This window comes from Calypte anna, chromosome 3, assembly GCF_003957555.1.
Source record: "Calypte anna isolate BGI_N300 chromosome 3, bCalAnn1_v1.p, whole genome shotgun sequence".
Classification (NCBI taxonomy): Eukaryota; Metazoa; Chordata; class Aves; order Apodiformes; family Trochilidae; genus Calypte; species Calypte anna.
The window spans coordinates 104047613-104074751 of NC_044246.1; the positions used below are offsets into that span (position 1 = coordinate 104047613).

The window sequence follows — 27139 nt, forward strand, 5'->3', positions numbered from 1 at the left end:
ATCCCACTCGCGTTGTCACCGTCTGCGCGGTGCTTGGCACCGTTGCTGCACAAAACTGGGCAGGTAAAAACCGAGCGGCTCAGTTCGTGGGGACCCGCGACAGACGCAGGACTTGCTCCGCCGCGCTGCCGCAGTTCGGGGGCTCCGCAAGTTCGCTCCCAACCTTCCCTATCCCCGACGGCCCAGCCTCGGCAGCATCACCCTCCCGAGGCGGGTTGCTCCTCTCCGAGTCGGGGCAGAGAGGAGGATCTGATCTCCCTGGTGGTGCCTGGTAGGTAGGTGGCTGCGGGAGGGAGTGGGGCAGCAGGAACCCGAGGGGTGCTCTAGGGACGGGTCCCGGGGGGGTGCAGGGTTCCCCGAGGCTACTGTACAGAATCCCTCCGGAGCGCGGTGAGAGAACCAAAGAATACGGAGAGGGAATTACAGGAAAAGTGCTGTAACTTGCCGGGAGAAGGATCTCCGGGGGCAGCGCGGAACCCACTGGGGCCACGGGACAGGATCCCCCAGGCGCGGAGCGGGACTTAAAGGGAGCACTGAGCGCAACTCCCCGGGCATGAGCAGGACACCCAGGAGCGCTGCGGAACCCCCGAGAACTATGCAGGACACCCCGGGAGAGGTGTGGGACATGTGGGATCTGTACAGGACCCCCAGAGAACGGACGGCACATCTCAGACACGCTGCGGGATCCCGGGGTGCGGAGCTGAACCCCAGAGCGTGCTGCGGGACCCTGAGAGGCGGAGGCAGAGCGACTACGCTACGGTGCCCGCCCCGCAGGGACGGTTCCGAACCCCTGGGGAGCTGGGACGGGTTCAGAGCGCTGGGGCGGGGGCCGGGGGATGCCCGAGGCCGGGGTGGGGACTTGCCTGAGCCCGCCCGCCGTCTCCTTCCTTCCCCTCCCACCCCGGGGCTGCGCGGAGCGCGGCGGGGCGGCTGGCGGCGGCCTCGGCTCCAGGTAGGCAGCTCCGCGTTGACGAGTGGTCCCTGGGCGGGCGGCTTCGCTGCTCTGGGAGAAGGGAGGGCGAGCAGCCCGTCCCGGCTCTGTGCCGGGGGTGCGATGATGTCTTCTTGCGTTTTGCGGGGCAATCAGCCGGGAGAGGAGGAGGAGGGTGAGGGAGTGTAGCCTTGGTGCTTGGTTGGTCCGCCAAAGTCTTGCCTCGAACTCCCCGGCTCGGGACTTGCCGCCCCTCTTCGTACCCCCGAAGGGAGGAGGCTCTGGGTCGGCGGGCACCGCTTCGACCTCCGCGGAGGAGACCGGGCGCAGACTGGGCGGCCGCGGGGTTTTCCTGCCGACTTCTCCGCGGCGGCTCCTTAATGGCTTGTGCGGGAGCGGATCGATAGAGATGTCTGCGAATCCCTTTCGCATTGCAGCCCTCTGCCTTGCCTTTTAAAAACACATTTAGATTAAAAAGTAAACTAGATGTAAGCACCCGGGAATTATTACTGTAGCCGCTACAGCTAAAGAAACGTGGAAGTCTCTTCTCTCTGCGCGGTTGTTTTAAAGTAAACTTACTAAGTTGGGGATAGTTTACTTGATTTTAGATCCAGGTGGATTTTGAACGGACTTTTTCTCTTTTGTAAAAATACTTTTCCTATGTGCTTCTGTAACACGAGGAAAATCCTTGTTGCTCATTTTTCTGGGTTTTCTTGCCAGCGTGTAGAGTGTGAGATAGCCCAGTGTCAACACCAATTCTCTTTTACTAAGGCAAAGCACAACTGCTGTTTTTTCTGGGGGCTGAACTCAGTGCTGACTGGGGAAGGTAGACCTCACGATCTGAGCAGCAGGAGCAGTGTACTGATTCCATTTGCAGAGTTGACAGATCTACAGACTGATCCCTTTTAACACAGCTGCTTTCCCAGAATTAAAGTACTCAGAGCATCTGTCGCTGGTCTAGGCCAATAGATGGCATAAGGTGCTCGGGCTAAGAGGACAGAGGAGCGAAGAATACACTTTTTACCTGAGCTGGGATTTTTGGACAGCATGTGTGAGGCAGATTCTGGGACTTGGGATACCTTAGGAAGGTATTATCTTCAGAGGCATGTCCCGAGCCATGGTTTCTCATTGTCCTTGGTCACAAGTGCCACATTTTCAAAAATTCTTCTCTGTTCCAAGTAGCTAAGAGTTAAATCATCTACAGTTTTGGTAGGATATGATCAGGCTTGATATCCCAAACTCACTACAAAGCAGAGGCGGTTTTTAAACTTTTCAAGGGTGTATTTGGTGTCTACTCTTGGTATCTGCTGCTAGGTAGAAGCTGCCCATTGTGGCAAGGTTGAAACTAGTAATCAGTTGTAATGACAATGGTGTTTTTATAGGTTTTTATACCTTCTACTTACCTTCCTTGCTACCTTCTACTTTTCGAGATTTCACTTTTCAAGAAGGTAATACTTGGGGAAGTGGAAGACAATAGGCTGTTAAGGAAAAGCTTAGTAGTTTCTGTATCTAAAGTTCTCCTGAGGTAGCACTGTGGGTAGAAAAAGATGATTTTTTTGTTTTGAAATTGTGTAAATTATTTGTATATAGGTAGGTAACTGCCTGCTGGCAGAAGAGCTTCAACTGATAGTAATCATGCCTAGCTTTTATATGGTGCTTGTTATGTATAGATTTCAAATCAGTTCTTTTAATAAAGAGGTGCAATATTATTCTTTCACTTTTTTCAGTCACAGTCATTGAAGAACGAAAAAGGTCTAGAAAAAGTAGACAGACTGCTAAGTCACAGTTCTTTACTTGTCTGTTGGACCTTCTTTATAAAGGCTGAAAAGATTTGGCTAAGTTGAACTTCAAATAAGAAAAATCCATATATATCCATAGCAGAGGATGTTAAAGCTCTTTTTGAAGAGACCTTTTTCCTTGAGCATAATATCTAAATGTCTATGTCTCAGCACTAAAGCAACCCACAGAAATGGCAGCAGGTCTTCAACTTCCTATTTGTGAGTGGGCAAAAGAAAATCAATAAGCAAAGGGTTTCAGATGAACTTTATGCATACTTCACTGTGACTCCTGGTGTTATTCCTGAGACAAGTGAGGTCAGACGTTTTCCTAAAATGTCCTTTGTAGAAACAGAGGGGTCATGAAGGAGAAAAATTTATCTTCTCACCATCTCTAGGACTTACTAAATTTCCCAGGGCAAGAAAAATAAAACCACTTCAGGCCTGGACAGATGATAAACCAGTATTAATCCATTAATACAGCCTTAGCTGTAGAATAACAGCTATAGGCAAGGTAAAATCAACTTTTAATACACAGTGCCGAGACTGTGGGCCAAGATTCAGAAATGACTGCACTGCACTGCAGAAGCACCTGAAACCCACACAGGAGAGTGGAAACATCTGGGCTTTCCCTGCTCTACCTTGGTGCATCTGCCAGAGGTGGGCTCTTCGTTCTGGCTGAGCCCGCAGTGAAGCAAGCATTGGACACATTGCCTGTGTGGGATCAATGCCAGAGACCCCTGCCATCAGGTGTTCTGCAGAATGTTATGTGAGGTAGGGTCAGAGTGAGAAGCAGACTCTATCCTGTTGGGCAATATCTTTTCTTCCATCCATCCTCTTCATTGCTTGAAAACAGGTCGTGGCCAGCTTGGTTGGTGTCTTTTTATTTCCCCAGAATCTCTCTCTGGCTAAGCCCATTTGTTTACATCATGCCTCTTGTCTAGAGGTTCTTGATACAAAGAACTTGTTTACTTGCTACTGGGGCATGTGTATTAAAAAGACTTGACCAAGGCTAATGACTAGAAAACAAGGCTCAAGTCTCTAAACATGCATCATTCCCTGCCTTGCAAATTTTCAGTTATGGGATGTCTGCCAAGGACAGATAATAAAACAGAGCTCATGAATAAATAAGATGTATTCCACTAACCTGTGGATATGTGCTTCTTATCTTGCCTTTACCACATCTCTTTGTTCTGATTTCTTGGTCTTCATCCTTTTTTATTTTTCTATTTAGCTTATTTCTTCTTTTCTAGAGTTTGCTTTCTCCTCTTTAGTTTGTGAGGTAAACTTACTTTCTTCCTGTCTTGCCTCTTTACTGCCTGAGGGGGAAAATGACCCTAGAAAATCAGGCAGGATTGCAAAAGCAATCTGATTGCTTTTGTCTTCTGTTCTTTGTAAAGGGCCAGATAGATTCTGTGCTGATAGGAACTGTCTGGACCTGTTGCAATCAATGGTTCTGCAGCAGTTACTGTCAGGTGGTCATCTTTTCCAAGGTGTAACCTCAGTATGTTTGTCAATTCTTTATCATTTATTCATTTTTATGCCCCACTTCCTCCTGACTCTTCCCCCTCCCTCCCAAATTTACTGATGCTTCTTCTGTTTATACTCTACTTCCCATTTTATTTGAACCTGTTCTGTCTTGTCTTACCATCATTCACAGCATCTCTAAAGCCTTACTGGTAGTGTGTTAAACTGCTGTCATCTGTTACTTGTGGATAACTTGCTCATATTTTCTTAGAAAAGGATTCAGGATGTGGCAGTTGCTTCTAATGGTTTTCTTTTGGTTGTTAGGTTTTTTGGTTGTTGGTTTTTTCATTTTACTCTAGAAGAGATGACTTCTCAAATATTTATATTGCTTGTAGAGGAGGATGAGTTGGCCATGTTAGTCTTTAGTTTCTGAGCGAGCCCATTCCTTCACTCATGATCTTGTGTTCAAGAGGGATTTGTCTTCTGGGAAGATGAGCTTTGTCACTTATGTTAGAAGATGCTGTTGTGGTCACTGTGCTAGTTCTGGAGCTTAGTTGGTATTCAGGGCACTTGCTGTGTTATGAGTCAAGCCTGAGACCCTGAGCTTCATTAAGTATTCAGCAAGGACCTAGGGTAAGTCTGCAGTAAGCATGGTCATCTCTGTATTTGTGTTGTTGGTAAGGCTGATATAAAAGACTGTGAAAAGATTCACTCATTTTGGCCTCTCTAAATTGTTTCTCTCACTGATATCTGTCCTTCTAGGTACACCCAATTGGGCTTAACCTGTTTTTCTCTTCTCCATCCCTTTAGTCACAATCTCTTCAACTCCTCACCCTTCAAACTGAAGTGCCTTAAACATTTTGCCTTCCCATTCCTGACAGATGAGTTGGGGCTGAGGTGAGAGATCTTGGTTTACCAGCTCTTGCAGCTGCTGAAGAATTGCTGGGAGGTGGCACAAGGGGAGACTTTTAGGTCTCAGCCATTTGGACTCCCCTCTTCAAGAGGTGCCATGTGTCCCACACAAGTCCAGATAGCAGCCTGACTATTGTGTGTCTATTGCCATCTCATTTAGGTAGGTTTTTGTCTTGAAACCTGAACTTGGGAAGGAGGAACTGCTTTATTGTTGTCCAGCAGGATTGATCCACATGTGGTGACCATCCCCAACTCAGCCAGCATCAGCAAGAAGTGGATTTGTCCCCTCTCAGCCTGTGAGGGCTCCTGCTGGCAAGGTGTGAGTGTACTGCAAATGTACCTGGTCAGCTGGTGCTCTAACAGTGGTGCCTTGGGGTAAAGGCTAATAAATGAACTTTTCTCTGCCATTTTTAGGGAATATTTTGGTCATACCAGCCTGCCAGGAAAAAAACAACAAAGACCACATGGAAAAAATGGAGTGTGGCTGGCTAAAGGAGGACAGGTCATTTATCATCTGAGACAGAGAATTTTGTTTTCCTTTTTTTTTCTCCTCATCTTTTGTACATTTTTGTCCTTTGTTTATCATGTGGTCAAGCAATTTAGATGTGAACTACTATCTTAAACTAGTGAATTCTGTATTTTTCATCATTGTAGTCCAGTGCTGTTCTAATGACAGGTTCAGAGCTCTACCTGTTCAGAGAGCTGCTGGCTTGTCTTCAGTTTTCACCAAAAGCAAAGTAAAACCAAGGACAGAAGCTTTATGAACTTCTAAAGTAGAATGTGTTGACTTGCTATGTGACATTGAACAGGTCACTTCTCAAGTCTCAGGTTTGGCTTCCAAAGCACAGAGTTAAAGGCATCCACCTCAAAGCAGTTTTAAGTTAATGAAGTGCTGTGAGATTTATGGACAAAAAACTGCAATAGTCTTGTATAACTCCATATTATCAATTTGCTGCCCTGTGTAGGGGGATTTTGTATTTATCTGATTTTTTTTTTTCTCTGAGCCTAAAAAATGGATTGCTGCTGTTGATATAAGTACTGGCAGGTTATCTGTGGGAGGCAGATAACCAACTCCAGAAAAATCTATGAAAACCTTTGATTTGCATCGTGGAGTTAAAACACGGCCTGAGGACGTTGATAAGAAATGGAAGCATTTCTGAGAGCTCTGCTCTGCTTCTGACTTCTCATCTACCTGCTCTCCTTCAGCTGACAATAGCTGATGCTGTGGTGTTACCTGCTGTGAAGGTTTCAGCTCAGAAACCCTCTGATACTGGGAGAGAGTGTATTGCAGAGGCTAAGGGGATCCTCACTTTTTCCTTCAATGAGAGAAGACCAGTTTGTGAAGTGCAAGGATAAATCTCCAGGATTACTTTACTGTACAATTATTGTCAATCAGCATGTTTAAAAGGGGAGAGGTGGAGGATTATATATGTCCCAAAGAAGATTCCTTTTTATTGAAGGTTTTTATCATGTATACATAATAAAATTCTTCAGTTATCTGGATCATTGTAGCTGCTGATTTAACTGGATTATGATTCCAAAGCTGCTTTGTAATTTTATGAACTCTTACTTATTGCCAGTTGAGAGAAAAATAAATATGGAGCAATAAGTTAGGGTTTGATTTTGAAGATAAACAACACGTTACTGAAACACAAATTTGCATCAGTCCTCCATGTTTTAGCCCTAGCTATTGACAAGCATTGAATGATAGTTTCAGCATGATGTTTCAGTGGCAGCTGACTCCTCCCTGAGCAAGGAAAAGGGTAGTGGCTTGGATATTCCTCTTAAGCTAAGATGATTTGTGCATGTCCCTGCCCAGTGCAATGTTTGCAGAGGAAAGGACAGCCAGTACAGGTCAATATCACTCTTAAATTCACTTATGAAACTGGCAAAAGATGGAGCTGAACAAGTGGGATAGTATAGGTCCTTGCTGATATTTTAGCTCAATGCCATTTCTCTTGAAACAGTAGTAGTGTTTATTGGCTCCTTTTTTTTTTTTTTTTTTTTTTGTAAGCTATTATTTTCAGGGAGTTGTGATATTGTTTTATTCTTGCTCTGTGTTAGGCCAGGCAAAGAGCAGTTTTTCCCACTTATTTTTATGAATTTGTTAGGATGACAGAGAAGTGCAAAGCTAAGGACAAGTTAGCTGTTTGGGTCTCCTAGTATATTTGACAATCAAATATGAATTGTGGAACACATTGAAACTTGTGAATCATAAAAATGAGAGAACTTTGGTCTGTAAGCACTTACTACTTGGCAGAATACTTATTCCTGGCTTTCTGAGATGCTCCAGCCATCTCCTGACTGTGATGCCAGCTTTTTCTGAGGCCCTCAGTACATACAAGAGGCGAGACATGTGTTTCAGCCTTCTTAAGCTATCAGCTGTCCTTGGAGCTTAGCAAGAGCTCCAATTTAAGAGAATATTTAAGAACAAGTTTATTCATTAGCTAGTAAGAAGTCTTATGTGACTTGAAAAAATACTCTTTTTGTTTGTGCATATCCATCTCAGTCTGAAAACTTTGAACTGAGTCTCAGCTGACATCTCTGACCACTCCAGAGCTTGAGCCTGTGAATTCCATCATAGGCAGTCATTCATGTTTCTCTTAATGATAAATCTTACTTATTTTAGCTGGTATCAAGTATTTACAGATATTCAAGGCCCCTGGAGCCTGTGGAAAACTGCTGCAAAAATGAAGTAAGAGGTAGAAGTCATAATATTTCTCTCCAAGGTTTTATTGAGTGTGTACTGAAGTTCTTCATTCAAACACAGACCAAAAGAAAGAAATATAAGTTCATGTGACTTTTTCTTCCTACTACTGAGCTGTGGATTAGCACTGCTGCTAAGGCCAAACAGGTTTTTGCTCAAAGCGGCTGTATTTCACTTCAAGCACTAGCTTATCAAGGGAAAAAAACAACAAACCCCAAGTGTGTATTGTTCTTAAATTAATTTCTTCCAATGCACAGCATGTGCTTAATGAAATGTAATTTTTTTCTCTGAAGAGATGTTGTCAGGGCCGCAGATCTTCCTCTGAACCTGTTGGTATAAACTGCCTCCATAATGTGACATTTTCAGAATCCTTAGGACTCACTAAGGGAGTTTATGAATCTTTCTAGCTGAAGTTCAGCCCTAACAAAAGCCTAAGAAATCCCTCAACATCTTAAAGTCTTCACTGAAACCTTTTCTGATTTTGTGGGATGAGATTTTACTCAGCCACGTGTCTTAATTTTTCCTTCTCTGGACATTTGTATGGATCAGCTTAGACATTAGAAATATATGACTGTAAAAATAAGGTGGGAGAAAGATGGAGAGGCAGAGCTGTTTCTGGCTTTTGAAATTCCTTCTAATTTGGTTTGGCTTTATATCCTGTTCCAAACAGAATTGTCACTGTGGAAGCCAATAGTAAAAATTACACCTGAGTGATTTTATAGGCCTTACAATGTGTTGAGTAGATGGCTGTGTTGTTATGTGCTGTGCAAACATGGGTGTTAATGTTGTCAGGATCCAGCCCATGCACATAACACCTTTAGTAACTTACTAGTTGTGGCTGTGTGCAGTATTCATTTGCATATGTAAATCCAGGTGTTGCTATATATTCAACACTTCCTGAAGAAATGATGGGTAATAATACTGATAGGTGCTTAGATGAACGTCACTGGTACAACTAATTTTTATTTGATGAAAAACTTATTTCCTGGCTATTCCTTTTTATGTACATTGACAATGCCTTAGCTACTGCTATGAATATTCAATTGAACAGTGGTGCAGAGATGCAATTTTATATCATAGCCAGTCATGTATTTGATTCACAGATTTTCTGGCAAATATCCTTTCTTCCTGAATGCTTTGTGGGGATAGCCGCATTGAAGTAAGAAGAGAAAAAACCTTTGGTTTTTGAACACTGAAATGGCTAATAATAACCTGATCTAGTAGTGGAACACCATTAAAAGGGATTTCAATGTACTGGAGAAACTCCATCTGAGCTTCAGTAGTACCACACAGCAGCACAGTTTCAGGGATTGACTAAATGGAAAACAGCTCTGTAGAGAAGGACATGGACATCCTGGCTGAGCACGAGTGAGTGGTGTGCCCTCACAAGGAAGGCCAACTTCATCCTAGGTTTTTTTAGCAAGAATGTAGCCAGCAGGTCCACAGAAGAACTTTTTCCTTCCTGCTTGGCACTGTGAAACTGCATCTGGAGAACTATATCCAGATTTGGGCTCTTCAGTACAGACCTTGACATGCTGGAGTCAGTCCCACAGAAGTCCATAAAGTTGGTTGTGAGAGAGGGGCTGACAAAGATGTGTTATGTTAAGTCTGGAGAACGATAGATGCAGGGAAAACTTTAGGTTTCCTGACATGTAACTTTTCTCAGAGATGCATAGCAATTAAGTGCAATCCAGTGAACCAAAGTTGCAACCAAAGTGTCTGAGAGGGGTCCAACACTAGCCCAGATTTCTCAGACAATTTGGGAAAATCTGCAGAAATGCAAAACTCAATTGGCCCTGAACCACCTGCCCTGAACATTGGGTTGGATAAGATGACCTCCAGAGGACCTTTTCAACACAAATAATTTTGTGACTCCCTGCAAAGTCAAGGGGAGGGGTAGAATAAAGTGGACTTCAATGTAGGAGCGGTGAGCATGTGTCCCAGTCTGAGTGTTTCAAGAAACTGAGGCTTCTTTTTTTTTTTTTTCTTTTTTTTTCCATGCAGAAATTTCTTTGCTCAAGAAAGTCTCTCATGCAGTTTTTCTCTCTTGTTGCCTTCACAAATCCTCACTCTGTGTGGCTTCATGTCATGCATGCTCACTCATTGTAAGAGTTACTTGGATGCCTTAAAAGTGATTGCTGGATTGAAGCAGACTGCAGATCTTACATAACTGAGATCTGGATCTTTACTTCAGAACTGTCTTGGGTCAAGAGAACTTTTTTGAACAACACAGACTTCTTTAGTGAAATTAACATGCTTCAAACAAAGGTTTTTACAGTTTTTCACTTGAAGGTTTCACTCAAAATACTCTCAGTAACAGTTGCTTGTCTCCTTGTTGCTTGACTCTTTAAGTATCTTGGAAAATTTCACCTTGGTAAAGAAAACCTTTGTTCATCTCTGAGATTAAAAGAATTTTTTCAAATCATAAAAAAACCCCAACCATGTAACTTTAGCTACTCAGACTGCCAAGTAAAATGAGATTACAGCAAAGAAAGAAACTGAAATGTTACAGAGAATTTATAGATAGCCTTTTCCTGCCCTCCATCAGTGACTCCATCTTGTTCTAGATCTACTCTAAGTACATACATCCATCTGCCTCAAGTGAAGCAGAGGATGTTTAGTAGATATTAGAAAAATAGTTTTGAGAGAAGGAGCACATTCAAGCACTGGACTAGATTTGACAACCTCTCTGGGCAACTTTATTATGGAACATTAAATAAATACCTGTCAAAAATTGTTTCTGAGGTGGGGGAGGGATGGGATTATATTACTTTTTAATGTCCATTCCTAATATAATTTCTGTAGTCTATAGTATATTAGTAACATAAAAAATATTTATAAATAAAAAACCTCCAAGTTACTGATATACTTATACTGTTTTTGTTGGGAGAGAATTTTTTTAGTGGCATGACACAGCCAGGATTTCTCTATAAAAAAAAATTAGAAAAAATTTTATTAAAAAACCCTACAGCTATAATGGATTCAGAAGTTATGAGTAGCCAATTGAGTTGTTTAACACTCTACCATCTGTCACTGAATTGCCCTTTTAACCATTCTAGCCCTGTGGCTGAATGCTGGTGAAGATGGGATTAGAGCACAGACAGGACTGATTTCATATGTCTCCTAAAAGGTTTTTCTGCTACGATGTACTACAACGTAGTGCTGGGTTTTATGTGGTGGAAAATCCCTACTTTATGGGGTGCATGGATTTGTCATTGTTCAGAAGTTTTTACACCCAGTGAAGCTGACTGGTGTGATTCAACTTTTAGTCCTTTAGAAACATTGTCTTGCCTCCAAAAAGAAATAAAAAGAGAAAAATTAGGAGGAGAAGAAGATAATCTAGGAGCAGAAATGATCAGCAGTCTTGCTTCATCAGGAGTCATCTGTTCTAGGAACTGTAGGAAAATTCCTCAGCATCCATAGTGAGAAATAAGAATCACTAGTTTTCCTTAATATCAGGAAATAAATGTAGGATGAACTAACAAGTGGGAAAATTTGGCTAGCAGGTGAATCTTCCTGGCAGTGAGTTAAATATTAATTTTAACTCTCTGTTACCCTTCTGCAAGAGATAAGAATAGTATGAATTTCACCACATTCCATATTCTTCTCTTTAACATGGAAGAGTTATGGTTCACTGTGGGTATAATTCACCTCTGAGCAGAGGCTTGTGAATCATTAATACTTTGCTTGAAAACCCCAGAGAGTCTTAAAAGGTTCATGGGCTTGTGTATTAGAGAAAAAATATTATGCCTAATTGTTTATCACTTTATGTCAGGCCTGGAGGAGTGGCAGCAGTGCAGTTTCTCACCTTTGCCATCACAGCTTCTCAGTGCAACCACTGACTCCTCAAACTGCCTTATAAATGCAGGAATAATATTTAGATTTTCTAGTCTAGCTAAATGTGCTTTTTATTTTTTTACGTGAAGAAATATTTGAAGATGAAAAAAAAACCTGCTTTAAGAAGCTGCTTTTTCTTAATGTTATTTTTTTAATCTTTTTAAATAGGGCTACTGTGTCAGAATGCATTTGATTGATTGTTCTGGGAACCAAGTATCCAATCCTCTGCCTCAAGGTATCAGCACTTGGTTTCATATGTGCTGGCTGTTAAGGAGACTGAGGAGCATCTTGGCATGAGGGGATGTGAGCTGCATTTGTGGAGTGCTGATCTCCTGTGTGACCTCAGGAATGCTGCTTTCCCAGGGAATCTGCATCTTCTTACTTGCTTAGGTAATTAGCCTTTCAAAGCCAAGTTACCTCTGTGAGTGGACTTTCACTGAGGGCTTCCATAGATTCTATACTAATCAGTGATGGAAGGAGAATGCAGAATCATTTTCAAGAAATACCTTGAGGTACCTTTATTCCATACAATATTTCATATATAGAGAGGTGTCTGATGCTGGAATCATTATGAGATATTTTTGATCATTAGTGGTACTACAGATTGCCACAATAAGCTTGGCAATAGGATTTTTTTTTTTATCTTGCTACTTGGAAAACTGCTTGAATGGGAATGTGTATTTGGTTTGGTTTACATAGCAAGGTTTTGGTAGCAGGGAGGCTACTGGTTGCTTTCTGTGAGAAACTTCTAGAAGCTTCCCCTGTGTCTGATAGAGCCATTGCCAGCTGGCTCCAAGAAGGACCCACTGCTGGCCAAGGCTGAGCCCATCAGTGATGGCAGTAGCATCTCTGTGGTAATGTATTTAAGAAAGGGGGAAAATGCTGTGCAACAGCATCTGGAAGAGAGGAGTGAGAATATGAGAGCAATAGCCCTGCAGACACCAAGGGCAGCGAGGAGGAGCAGGTACTCCAGGAGCTGAAGCAGAGATCCCTGTGCATCCTCTGGTGAAGACCATATTGTGCCATCAAATGACAGCAATGCTGATCTGGTCATAATAATGCCTTGGGCATCTTCTCGTCTTCTTAAATATTGCTGTGAACTTCAGCAATTGGGACAATGTAGCTCAAAGAAATGTTTAATTTGGTCAGTTGTCCTAACTGCAACATTGCACCTGTGTTTAATTGGTGGGAATTTGCATGTTGATTTTCAAGAAAACACATTTTAATCTGCCAGTGCCACTTAGCTAAGGTGGAGAATGATATTTGATTTTATGTGAACAGAATATAAATTGCAGAGCCTCTGGGAACATTGCAAGGTGCAAGCCTTGTTAACTGCTGTAGGGTGCTATCTCTGGGAGCTTTTCAAGTTAGGAAGAGGGTACTGTAGAATCCAAAAAAAGAATATTTGTCTCAAAACAGCCGCCCTGACAAAATGGACATTGTACTTGGGTGGGATCCTCATTCAATAAGCCACCTGGACTCTGTTCTGTCAAGGAGAGACCCTCATTTGGGTAACCACCCTGATAAACATGGCCCTGTTCTGACAAGAGCAGCCCCTCCTTCAGTGGCCATTCCAGTAAGCTGAACACTGGCCTGGCAAGGGGAGCTCTGTCTGGTGGCCACCCTGGCAGGCAGGACACTGTCCTTATTCTGTAAGGGAGAGGGGCAGGCAAGCAGCACCCTGTGATGGCAGAGTGACATCTTGTGTGTGCCCCGGGTAAAGCCACTGAAGAGGATGCATGTGCAGAAATAAGGGTTATTGCCCACTCAGCCCATCTGAAGGGGCCTAAGTGAACACCTGGCTGTGCAAGAGATGCCAAAGCCCCCCCCAAAAAAGGTGGGGTCAGGTGGAATAAGAGAGGCACACTTGGAATGCTGAATGCACGCCCACCATCCGAGGACTTGAACTTCCTACTGAGATCACCGGTGGATCCAAGGCTGATGATACATTTCCTATCTCTTCTTTAGTGTTCTCTGTCTCTCTCTCTCCCCATGTCCCTGTTTCTAATCTTACCTCGGCACATGAGGGTAACATAGTTTCTAAATTTGTTAAGTTTTGCTTCCCCTTGCTTTAAGTTTTGTTAGTTGTAATCTGTTCTTTTGACAACTTCCTTAAATTTTGCTAAATTGGAATCCATTGCTTTTAAAGTCCCATCGTTTATAATTCTGCTAGTTGTAATCTCTCATGCCTTATAATTATACTCACTTTTAAGTAAAGTTGTGTTTTTATACAAACCTCTTACTCCTGAGTACCGCACAGAGAATTCTTGAACTTAATATCTCTGAATAAGTTGTTAAAAGAGATTAATTAGAGGAGAAGGAGGATTGGGCCCAGCTGCATGTAAGCTCCTCCCTTGAAGGAGTTTAGAAAGCAAGGAGGTCCAGTTCAAATCTCCTCAGAATGGTCCCTACTCTGGGGAACTATCCCCATGGCCCTCCCATGGGACGTAATGCTGTACCCACTCTGTAGGATGTGAATTTTGGTTTGGCCCCCAGGTCTGGGGAGCCCTGCTCACTTTGTGAGATCTGATAGTGCTGCACCCACCTTTTGGGCTGTGACAGATACCTTTTTTTTTTTTTATTAAGTCATTTTACAAGATGACCTTCTTATAACTGAGTGGGTATGGATCATGGTCCCTGCTCTTTATGTATTTGAGAAAGCAATTCAGATCACAGACTGCATTCCCAAAGAAGCTTTTGTCATGCTGATGCTACAACTAGTGCTATTTTCCCTTGCCCCTTTCTCCTATACACGCCGTAGCTGGCATCATCATAGTGAAAATCAGCAGAATTTCACTCTGAGACGATTCATTTTACCTACTATTAGCCATATGAAAGTTAGGCAGCTTATGATATAAGATGTCATATAGGCTGCTTATCAAGTCAATACAGAGGTGGACTTCTCCAATAGGTAATGTGTGCCTAAGCTAAGTGGTATGACCTGTGGGCTGGAGGTGCTTATTCTTCTATTTTTATTTGTGTTCTTTCACTCTAAATTATAATAGCGCCATTTCTTCCTTATGCAGTCTTTTAAAGCAGGTAGTTTAAAAAACAACAACTATATTTTGGCTTAAAGACTTTTTCCCCACTGATATTTTTAAGATATACTGCATTTTACTGTCAGCCGTGTGCCTAGCAGCTAAGGCACATAATCTGTTTTCAGATTATGATAATTTCTTTCTGATCTCCAGTTTATTGAAAAGGTAGATAAATATTTGGTGCAAATTTAGTTTCTGAAACAGTTTGGTGACATCAGTGGAATTGTACCAGGGTTGAAATTAGCTATGAAGCTTTATGTGCAAGTAACATCAGAACAACATTTTAACCTGAATATTTCAACTCAAGTTTTATTTATCTAAGGTCTTCTGGGAGCTTGTACAGAATCCATTTTAAGAGAAAAATACTTGTATAATTATATTATTTTCATGGCATTTTAATGCAATATTCTGGATAAAGGTTGTCAGTGCCAGTGGAATATAAAAATAAATTAAAACTGAGCAAATAATTTAGCTGATGAATTTATCCTCTTTGCATCACAGAACATCCATAGCCACAGATCATTTCCTTCAGATGGTCTGGCTGTTCGTGGGAGATGACTTTTCTAAGTTAACCTCTGCCTTCACAGACTGTGAACGATTTTACAATTATCTGTGTCAAATATTAAAAAGAAGAGTTGATGATTACAGCTTATATCAAAATGGAAGAGGCTTTGCCAAGTAATATTCCCTTCTGTTTTTTCAGGCGTAATATATACGTGTGCTAAAGTAGCTATTACTGCCCAGCTGACAGGCAAGAGCTTAGGTCATCCTAACTGGATTTTAGGCCAGATCCTTAATTGTGATTGATTAAGTAAATTATACAAGCATTTAGGTGTTTTATGGTGCTCAATGAGTCAGAAAGCATAGACTGTACTTTTAGGTGGTGAATTAGACAACAATTTACCTTATGATGAAGTTTGTCAGGGTCATATCCACAGCGTTTTAAAAGTACTTAGATGTCTGCACATATAGTAGCTAGGGTGATTAGTAGAAGCTCTGAATTGTCAGGAAATTAGCACAGGTTAAAGCCCAGGTGGTTGTTGGCATCATTAAGAATAAAAATCGGGTTCCTGGGGATGGTCAGGTGCCCCAGTAAATTTCCTTGGAGTCCCTCTGCTAATTACTCAATTTTCTGAGCAGTGAACCCTGAAATTGTTATCTACCAATATAACCAGATTTTTTGTAAGAGAATATCTTTGAGCTCCGTGAGTAGTTTGTAGAGTTACAGAGTTTTCCCCTCCCTTTCTAGTTCATGTCACTATTGTATCCCTCTTGACTTCAGGATGAGCAGGACTTGCCCCTTTTTATTTATATTCATGCAACTTAGAAGAAAACATCCTGAATGTGAACTTGAGAGGTTTATAAAGTGCTACTGTGGAGCAAGCAGGAGGTGAGGCTATAGACAAAGTAGACATAAAGCAAAGAGGTAGAGTATGTGGAGGGATGTGCTGTCTTTGAATATTTGAGGTAGCTGAGCAGAACATAGTCTATCCAACTGTAAATCAGTTCAATTTTCTTTCCACTCTGACTGGATAATCACAAACTAATGCCAAGAAAAGCTGAAACTGTCCTAGTGTGGAATTAACGGTAGCTGAAGTACTACCACGTTCAAATATGCAATGTGTCAAAAAAAAAATGTGCTGAAGGTTGTGATGTGGGACTTCACAGAGTACAGAGACTTTGTGTAGGCAATATGTGAACGATAACTGAGAAAGAGCAATTCTGCAGACAAATAAATTTGTGGTATAGGGGTCTACATCACCACTAAAAGTCTTTTAGGGCCTTGTTCTAGGAAAGGGTGGAAACCACAGCACTTTGGGGTGTATTATAGATCTGTGGAGTAGCTCTCTTAAAGTGACCATATATACAAGAACTGTGCCTCTGTGTCTCTTCTTCTGTGAGCTTTTGAGATTTCACAGAATCTAAAAGCTCAGAAATTTGCTATCCCCCTTCCAAGCCAGACAATAGGCCTGTGGCCTCACCAACAATGTGTGACTGTGGAAGCACTGGCTGGGGCCCATCTCCAATTTGGATTGGATCCTCTAGTGGTTAGTGGGTTTTTGGGGGGTTTTTTTTGGTTGTTTTTTATTCTACTATTTGTATACTTTTCACACAGCCTTCCTTATGACTGGCTTTTATTTGGCCCTCAAGCTTAACATTTGGAACTTTTAATTGTGGGTTTTTTTCATCTTGGAAAATGTTGATTCTTCCAGTAAGCATCTTTCTTTTGTGTTTTGTTTCGTTTTCTATTCTATACAAGTTTTAATCCAGTAGCTCATTGAAACAACCGAGCAATTAAAGCACGCCAGTAACTAACATCTGGTATGCATTTGCTTACTCTCTTATACTCTCTCCAGGGCAAGAAATGTGTGCTTTGGAATGGTTAGCAGTTTATTATGTTATATATGCATACTTGTTGTTTACAGAAGATCAAGGAGGTTAATGTTGCACTTCAAGTTGAGAATAGTAAAGTTTGTGGTAGCTCTAGGTTGTCAGGGTGTTCATGACATAGGCTTTGGCACTCCAGGAAAACATCATTTCCAGCTGAGTAGTTTTACCCTTGAGTAAAAAAGTTGATAGAGTGAGTAAAGTGTTCCCTGGAGCAGAGAGCACATTGTGCTGAGACTGAAAGTTGTCATCTGTGATCTTTGCCCTATGGCTGGAGTCACTTGTTTAAATTCCACAAATTGTTCTTTCTGGTGGTGCCTGACAACACCATCCCACTCCATGGATCTACAAGATCAAGGCCTCTACAAGTCAAACAAGACATTCTTCAGATCATAAAGCTCCTCTTGACATAGTAGCCATGAAACTTTCCTATACATTCTTGTCTTAATGTAAAAGTCATTTAATCACAGTATTATAGCAGGTTCTGAATCATGGTCTTCCTAAGCAACATCCATTTTCTCTCGGCATCTTGCACAAATTATGACTACAGTGTCCTCAAAACAAAGCAGTAAATTGCTACTCACTGAATTTACTACACACACCCACTACATGGAAGTGCTATTAAGAATAGAATCTGCATAATCAATATGGGTTTATATTGCTTTAGTTATTTTGGAGTAAAACTCACTTTGTTTTTGTTATGGGCAGAAATGCCCCTAGATAATCTGAGCTGTTGCCTATTTTTTATAATACAACATTGCTAGTGCTTTTATCTTAATGAACTGCTGAAAGTGGAGATTTTATTCACGGGTATTAATCAATAAATAGTCAGTTTGGTTTTGGATATACTTTGACCTCTAGCCACGCCAATCCTTGAGTTTTATGTTTATTTTTTTTATTTGTAGTGTTGTAAAAACCCAGCTTGTCTCTAGATCATGGGTCGAGTGTGGTACTTTATCAGCAGAGTCCTGCTGCCCTTCATCTGTGAGTAGAGATCAGTGCTTTTATTTTATGTCTTAATCATTCCTAAAAACTGATCTTTGGGAAATACTTGAAGCAGCTGTGTCTAACAGTCATTGTGTTGGCTGGTAAACATATGCCTTCAAACTACACCTTAAGGCGTAAAGTTGTTTCTATACACACAGTTTATCATGCCATTAAACTTGACTATCCTCTGCCTTCTAGTTAGGAAGCAGTATGTCTTGTGTAATGCTTCTTTCCCCTCCCAGGTCTTAGCAGAACAAAAACTTTATCTTGATTGAATGGTAGGCACTGCACTTAGTAAAACTAAAGTTTCAAACTAATTTGTATTTAAGATAAGTTATTTGAAGGATTTTGTAGTGTGGCCAGGAAAAGAAATTTTTTTACCTATTTTTCAAAATAATATTTTTCTCTCACTATATAAATAAAGCTCACTCTGGATAGAAACCTGGTTTTGCAGAATCAATAACCAAACCAAATATGTGGTTTCACCATTTTCTGGTCCTGAGAGTTCATGTGTTCTTGGTGTTGGTAATTGTTATACACAGGGAGATTAATACAAGATTTTCAGTAGCTTTTATTGAAATGAAGAAGCAAAATATATGAGGTTTATAGCATCAGACCCTGCCTTCCTACTTAGATGAAGGACTATAAAATAATGAAAGGAGAACATCACTGAGTTGATCTCTACTGATGTTTGTGACAAACCTAAAAAGGAGAAATTAAAGGTGAGGGGGGTGAAATGATCATGGTTCAGAAAGTCCTTTGTAACCTTCCTCTAAATGGAAATACGGATCTGTAGTAAAACCTGATGTGCCTTAACTTTTGCCATGAAACCCATTCCCCATGATCTCCCAATGATCTACTTCTCTCTTCTCATCCTATCTGGAGGGCACTGGAGTGGTAAGAAGGCAACTGCAGGAAGTTACTGCTTCTCTAAGCAGTTGATGTTCTCCATGACAGAGGAAATAAATCATTGCACTTACAGGTACTACAAAACAGTTTCACCTGAAGGACTACAAATTCTGGCTGATATACTCCTTAGTTTCTTTGGCACTTTCCCTCCCAGTATGGATCTCTATCTCTATGTGTTTCTCCTCACTTTGGCATTTAATCAGCAGTTTGAATCAGGTTCTTAGGGCCTTTCCTATTTCTGTCCTCTGAAATAATCATCAAGTGACAAGAATAACACTGTTCATGAGAGCTGTCCCTACTGTGAAGTAGGATGAGGTTGTCTCCTTTTAGATCTTGCTGCAATAAAAGGAGTTTGGGAATTCTGTAGCAGGGCAAGTTCCTCTCTGTAAGGCAAGTAGCCTCGTAGTATCCTCCTATTTGGGACAGTAGAGTTGGGATCAGTAGCTGGGAAATGGCTCCACCTCCACAACGCAACCCGTTCAGCTGGTTTGTTTTAAAAATGATAAGTAATTCAGTTCTGGACCAGGTAGCAGAAAGCTGCATAGTGAATTATTCTGGGTGACTGATGCAGCTGGATGTAGCACTGGTGGTGATGAAGGCTTATCTCTGTTTGGAGGTCTGTTCAGCTCAGTTAAATCTTCCATTCTCCACATGACCCCATGGCTCTAGTCCTTTATTTGGAGCTACGGAATGAAAACACTTGCTGTCTTTATAAATCCAGGCACTGGGGGCTATATGGCTCAAAAGAACCAGTCCATTAATACAAGTACCTGAAGCTGAGTGAACGCTGGAATTGCTCTAGTAGTTTACGGTGAATAAAAACTGGGGGCTTCTTATATTTTTTTCTTTTGCCTCTTTCTTGTTCTGGTCAACTAAGTTACATGCACCTTTGAGGCCCAGTATCCCAACCATCCACTCTGGCATCCCAGATCTTCTCTATGTAAAGAGCTAGTGCTCCTCTCTCAAGCTGACATACAGCAGGGATGCAGCTGTGGTGCACACACTATGAACACAGAAGCAGACATAACCATAAAGACCTCCCTTAATTCAGTCAGGACACTTTGAGGAGCAGCAAAAAATATTCAAACTGTAACATGTCCTGAATTTGAACCATTAATTGGTGCTACCGCAGGAGGCACTGAAAGATGGACAGGTATAGGAATTACTGTCTGATCCTTGGGTAGCTTCCCCAAGTTATTAAAGATCACCAAAGCTATTTATTTGTGGCATATGAGTTCAGATGTTGAGACTGGAGAATTATAATGCTTGCTTGTCACATTTTAAAGTAATTGGCTTCCATATTAAATTGAAATAAAATAGATTAGTATACATCAATTAATGCTTAAGTATCAGAGATCAGAAGAATTTGCTTTCCTTATGGTCAGAAGTTATATATAATCTCATGACAAGTTTAAGAACTGCCAATTTTGGCTAAAATAAAACTGTTCCTTAGAAGGAAATAAGAGTTAAGTTATGAGAAAATTAACTTTAAAAATTAACTATATCTGCTTTGTGTTTTTTAAGTCAGTTTCAACTGAATGATTTAAATCACAGTAAAATATGGGAACATTGAAATGTCCTTCTATCTATCTGCAGGTATCCCCAGGTACTTGCTGAGGTAACATTTCTGTGGAAGTTCTATCTCTGGAAATTCCTGTTTCCAGAAATGGCATTTCAACACCAACTTCTCAGCATTACCGTAGTGGTTGTGGCTATGCTGTGGCAGAATAGGAGGAGTTCCTGGATCTGACCAAGGTCGTGAGAGGGTTGTGAAACTCCAGGTAAGTAGGAAAGCAGGTAGAAAAATATCTCAAGGGTGTATATATGTAAATATATATACACATGCACATAAATGTATATGAAGATACCGAAATAAATACTATACAAAACTCTGAGGTCAGGAATTGGAAAGGTTCAAATACATATTTGATGTTTTCAAGAATACATCATGCTCTTCTGTGGATGACTCTAGAAAGAAATTAATTGGTTGGTGTGACAACAGAAATAATTGTGGTCCATATCAAAGTAGGTAACATTTAGAGTAGAGGAGGATAGATTGCAGCATCATATGAAGCAATACTGTTGTACTGAAACCATGATTGGGAGACACCTGCTCTTAAACTTTGTTCTAAATGTTTTCATGGTCTGACAAGTTTTCTGCCTTTTAAACCAAAGATTTTTTCCTTCATTGCATTAAGCTTATCTCATGTTAATTTCAACATGATAGTAATATAGAAGCTGATTTATTGATTAATTAGTCATTCTTCCTCCACAGTAGAAAAAATTGAGGAGTAATAAACCAGAACCTGTTGCTTTCAAATATGCTAAAGCTAAGTTAAACCATCAAGCTGATTTAAACCTGCTTCTGTCAAATGCTGAATAGTGGCACTCATAATTTAGTTTCTTTTCATTGCTATAACATTTCACAGTAACCAGAGATGAAGAAAAGAATGTGTCACAAGAGCAAAACTGAATTACATGCTCTAACAATATCTTATATTCTTTTCAGGTTCAATGTAATCTCATTGGGCACCAGCAGTGAAACTCTTCTGTTCAAAATGGTTTATGGTGAATTTTTCCGCAGACCTGGCAAGGATGCAGAAGTTATCAATTTGAATGTGGGTGGCTTTAAGCAATCAGTGGATCAAAGCACCTTGCTCCGATTTCCTCACACCAGACTTGGAAAACTTCTCAAATGCCACTCAGAAGAGGCTATTCTAGAACTGTGTGATGATTATAGTGTTGCAGACAAGGAATATTACTTTGACAGAAATCCTTCCCTGTTCCGATATGTTCTGAATTTTTACTACACGGGCAAACTTCATGTCATGGAAGAACTTTGTGTCTTTTCCTTCTGCCAGGAAATAGAGTACTGGGGGATAAATGAGCTGTTTATCGATTCCTGCTGCAGCAATTGGTACCAAGAAAGGAAAGAAGAAGGCCCTGAGAAATACTGGGATCAGAAGAGTGATGGAAGTATAGACTCCTCAAATGAAGAGTCATCTGCATTTGATAAAGAGCTGGAAAAGTTTGACAGTATGTGTTTAGGTGAAATAAGAAAGAAGATCTGGGTCCGAATGGAAAATCCTGCATACTGCTTGTCTGCCAAGTTAATTGCCGTGTCATCCCTGAGTGTTGTCTTGGCATCAATCGTGGCCATGTGCATTCACAGCATGCCAGAGTTTCAAAGGCTGGATGCCAATGACAGGGAAATTGAAGACCCTGTGCTGGAAGCTGTGGAGATTACATGCATCATCTGGTTCACTGCTGAGTTAGTGATCAGGCTCATCGCCGCTCCAAGTCAAAAGAAGTTCTGGAAGAAACCACTGAATATTATTGATTTTGTCTCTATTATTCCTTTTTATGCCACCTTGGCTGTGGACACAAAGGAAGAGGAAAGCGAAGATCTTGAAAACATGGGGAAAGTTGTTCAGATCCTGCGGTTAATGAGGATATTTCGCATCCTGAAACTGGCCAGGCACTCCGTAGGGCTGCGGTCTTTAGGTGCCACTTTGAGGCACAGCTACCAGGAAGTTGGACTTCTGCTTTTGTTTTTGTCTGTTGGGATTTCTATTTTTTCAGTGCTTGTCTACTCAGTAGAGAAAGACGACGACTCATCAGAACTGCAAAGCATCCCCATTTGCTGGTGGTGGGCAACAATCAGCATGACCACTGTTGGCTATGGGGACACTTATCCAGTCACGCTTGCTGGAAAGCTGCTCGGCACCCTATGCATTATTTGTGGGATACTTGTGGTAGCACTTCCAATCACCATTATTTTCAATAAGTTTTCTAAGTACTATCAGAAACAAAAAGCTATTGATCCTGACCAATGCAACAATGATCGCAAAGAGAAATATAATGACCTACCTTATTTTAACATCAGAGATATTTATGCAAAAAAGATGCACTCCTTCATATCCAGCCTTTCTTCAGTAGGAATTGTAGTCAGTGACCAAGATTCAACAGATGCCTCCAGCATCCAAGATATGGAGGATGTTTATCACACAATGTCTCTAGAAAATGATACAGGAAAATGAATTTAATAACTTTCTCTTTATTTTTCTTCTGATTCTTGGTAAATATGGACTTACAAGCATGAGTGAATTTATTAAGAGCAGTTAATTCTCAGGGTACTTAACTCTCAGCCATATTTGGACATTCTTTGCTCTGAGGATGCCATACAAGCTTCATTGTTTATATGAGGCTTTAAACTATGCCTCATATGGTGGTTTATTTTTTACACAAATGATGTTATGCATTTTGGGGAAAAAAAGTCAGCAAAACGGTTTATATGTAAGGTCAGTGTTTGTTTGGTTTTGTGGATTGTTTGTTGGTTTTTGTTTTTGTTTTTGTTTTTGTTTTTTTGCTTGTTTGTTTTTCTCTTTTTCTCCCTGCAGAAAACTGATAGCTTACACAGAATCTGCTTTTCTAAGTTGCTGCTGTTTAGGTAGACATATATTACAGACATGTAGGACCTATTGCACAAGTCAATGAAATTTTAACATGCAGAAAAAAAAAAGAAAAAAGAAAAAAGAAAGAATTGTGTTCATATAAAATTATGCTCACTAACACATTTATGTAATCTTGAAGTTGGGAACCTATTCCCTAAGTTAGGGCAGAAAATGTATTGGTACATACTATTTTTACTCCATGGAAGCATAATATTTATGAATTTCTTTCCAAAAGCACAAAACATTTTGGTTTTGTTAAAATAAATTAATCCCATTGTGCCTATATTTTTCCCAGTGTCCAGCATGACTAAGCTCTGTTAGATCCTAAATGGTCTAAATCCATGCTTTGCAGGGCAAAGCATGTAACATAGGCCAGGAGCCTCCTGTCCCTTTTAGCCACCTCTTCTGCCATTGTGAACCTGAGCAATTCTGTTTCCTGGAGAGGATCCTGCTGTGATTAAGACCATCCTGGTGGCTTCCCCAGAAGCTTTGTTTTGTGGGCACTGAAGCAAACATCAATGATAGTCCTTAGAAGTTACTGCTCCCTGCTGCCAGCACTGCTCCTTTGCTGGAGGTTATTTCCAGTCCAGGGCTGCAATGCTGAGCAATGGAGATGTGCAGACCTATGCTCCTCTACCATGGATTTCCCATCAGAGGGGTAAGGTGGCCATTCCCTTTGAGCACTTGTGTATTAAACCATTTCATTTTCCAAAGCTCATCTACTGATGATGGCAGCTTTTCTGGTTTGTACTCTGGGATGGAGGAGTGCTCATTGCCTGCCAGTGCTGCAGCTCTGGGCGTTCCTCTCTAGGGATTTCTTATGCAGCCAGCTAATCCTGGTCTGGTTCAAACTGGATCTTCTACAGCTATTTAGAAGGAAAGCCAGCCCTTGAGCCTAGCACAAAGGATTGCTGGAGAAACTCGTGGACTTTATAGAAGTCCATAGTATTTCTGAGCACTCATTTTCTTTCCTTTGTCTAATGACCGGCTGCTGGCCAATCGAGAACTGAAGATACTGTGATGTATTTTCCTTAAAAAGAGAAAAAGAGGCTTTGCTGCTTTGTTTTCGTGTTTTTTTTTTTGTTTGTTTGGTTTTTTTTTTTTAATTATTGGGCAAAATATTGAAACCTTTTCTCAGTTTCTACTCAGGCAGATCAGCAGATCAAACTCAGCAGGAGATGACTTAAAGACTCAGTAAAACCAGGAGATGGCCATTGATTTTAGCCTTTGCAGAGGGTTAGTTTTTCAGATGTCTGCCAGGTTTTCTATATCTCAATACTCTGAGCAGCTGAGGTGCACTGGTGGTTACTGAGGCACAGAGCTCTAACCTCTTCCTGAGACAGTGAAACAAAAAAGAATGGAATGGATCAACCTATACCTCAGAAACAGGTGTCCCTTAGGGCTTCTGTGCACCAATATAAGGATGCAGGACTTAAAGAGAATATTTTGAAATTTAGAGAAACTTCAATTTGGCTTCTTACTTGCTGAGTGGCATAAGTGTATATGATGCTTCACAGATAATTCAGGTTAATTCTTTCCATAGTTAGTACAGGAATGCCAAAAAGGAAAGTTAGCCTAAATGTGCTTTGTTCTTAGTGAAAAATTAGCATTACAAAGATGCAATGATATAAAATATTAAATATTCATGTGCATATGAATAAAAAATAGGAACTGGCAATATAACAGCATAAAAATTACGGTCTGTCCAAAGAAGTCTGTTGGTAGACTACATATATAGATACTGAAGTTCAAAATCAATGAAAAATATTGTAACACAACAAAAACTGCAAGAAATTTGCACTTAATTGTTGAAAGAACTTGTGACCGAAAAATCTAATCTTATATTAATCATTATTCAAGGATCACAGAATATAGTAGAACTTTTTATATTAAATTTTAGATTGGTGATTTGTCATAAAATTGATAAATTTTTGATCATTCATATGAATCAATCTGAAGATTGTGACAGTGTTTAAATTCCTCTGACCTTTTCTATGTAGATACATCTTTCTACAAAGTGAGGTATGTCTTTTGGAACATATAAGAAGGTAGAGTACATATGCATGTATCATGTAGTGTGTGTTATTTTAATTTCTGGGATGAGATTTTTTTTTCAAATCAGTTGTACATTCAAGAGTCCTAGAATCATAGAATGGTTTGGGTTGGAAGGGACTTTAAATCTAGATCCAACCCTCCTGCCACCAGCAGAGACACCTCCCACGAGATCAGGTTGCTCAAAGCCTGGCTTTGAATACTTCCAGGGATGAGGCATGTACAGCTTCCCAGGGCAACCTGTTCCAGTGTCTTACCACCCTCATAGTAAAGAATTTCCTCCTAATATCTTATCTAAATGTCCCCTCTTCAAGTTTCAAACCATTGCCATGGCTTCTTTGTCTTTGCTGTTATCTGTTCCCTTTGCTGGAACACCTCCAGCACTTTGGTTTCTCACAGGAGTAACTGGGAGAAAGATGTGAGCCCTGTTTCATGCCAAAAGATGCTCCTCTCAAGGCAGAACTGCTGTCCTGCAGTCCAGGAACATGGACTCGTACTAGAGGGTGTCACAAGTCTTGAGGACCAGAGAAAAACAAATGAGAGCAGATACTGAGTTACTACATGATCTTCCTGCTAGTAGAAATTTATATTAGAGTAATTTACTAGTATGAGGTAAGTGTGAGAAGAGTTTGTTTCTTACTTAATTTTTCTTCTTCTTTGGTCTCAAGTTCCATATTATCAATGTGTAATATCAGAATTGACAAAAGGTAGATTGTCTTTGTTGCTTTTTTAATTCTCATACCATTATGTTTTTCTCTTTAAAAGCACATTCTAAATTCTCTCCTTCCAGCTGCTCAGTTTTAGGCACCAAAGCACAGAAGAAGTTACTGTTTGGCTAAAAATCCTATTTTGTATAACAGAGGTTACTTTGTCTTTTATATAAAGCCATTTCCTGGCATGTTATTAGCTTCTTTGTCTTGATGGCAAATGCTTCCCATTTGATACTCATTATTTTCAGACTAGCATCCCTCTTTGCAGTGTTTTTTTCCCTAGCATAGCAAGGGAAGACACCACTGCACCACACTGCAGTTCTTGTTTGAGCAGCTTCCCGCTGGCAGGGGCTGACAGCCCGGGGCACCCAGCCCGTGCCCTGCTGGAGCAGGGTCTGTCACCACTTTCAGTGTGTCTTAGAAGAGGCCAATGTAGAGGAACCAGAAAAGAGAATCAGGAGAGGATAGGAAGCCATCAAAGAAAAAGAGATGACAGACAAGTCTGGGAGGAACTTAGAAGAAAGCAAAAGAATAAGAAGTTGACAGGAGGAGTCCTCACTTGTTCTTTTTTCTTGTTTTTTCCTCTGGTGCTTTTCTTCTCTTTGCTCCCTTTTTGCCTTACATTCCCTCCTGCTACCCCCCTGGCCTTCCTTCCCACCCAGCCTGTAGTCCAGCAGTCCCGTTTCTGTCCCAGAACAAGGATCTTTCTGAGTCTGGAAAGGCATTTTTCATCTGCCTGGATGGCAGCAGGCAGATCTTAGCGGGGGTGAAATTAGTGAGCCCTCCTGCTGTGCATATGAGCAGTGATTAACACACTTACAGGATGTGCTTTTTTGTAAGCAAGGTCACAGTGTGGCTCAAATCAATGAGCGTAAATGTGAGCTAAAAAAATGGCACATCTGTGTCAAGCCTGTAAATGAATTATCACTTTTGGTATAGGTAGAAATTAGTGTCAGGCACCATATTGTGAGA

General features: G+C 40.9%; 1 protein-coding gene across 1 annotated transcript; it reads left to right on the top strand.

Annotated features, from left to right (window-relative positions):
* Positions 1-81: 81 nt before the first annotated feature.
* Positions 82-23460, top strand: KCNS3 (potassium voltage-gated channel modifier subfamily S member 3). The gene is made up of 3 exons (XM_030448070.1): positions 82-271; positions 20548-20732; positions 21461-23460. Exon 3 carries the CDS (start codon positions 21510-21512, stop codon positions 22989-22991), a length of 1482 nt encoding a protein of 493 aa, XP_030303930.1. The 5' UTR covers positions 82-271; positions 20548-20732; positions 21461-21509; the 3' UTR covers positions 22992-23460.
* The last annotated feature ends 3679 nt before the right edge of the window (positions 23461-27139 follow it).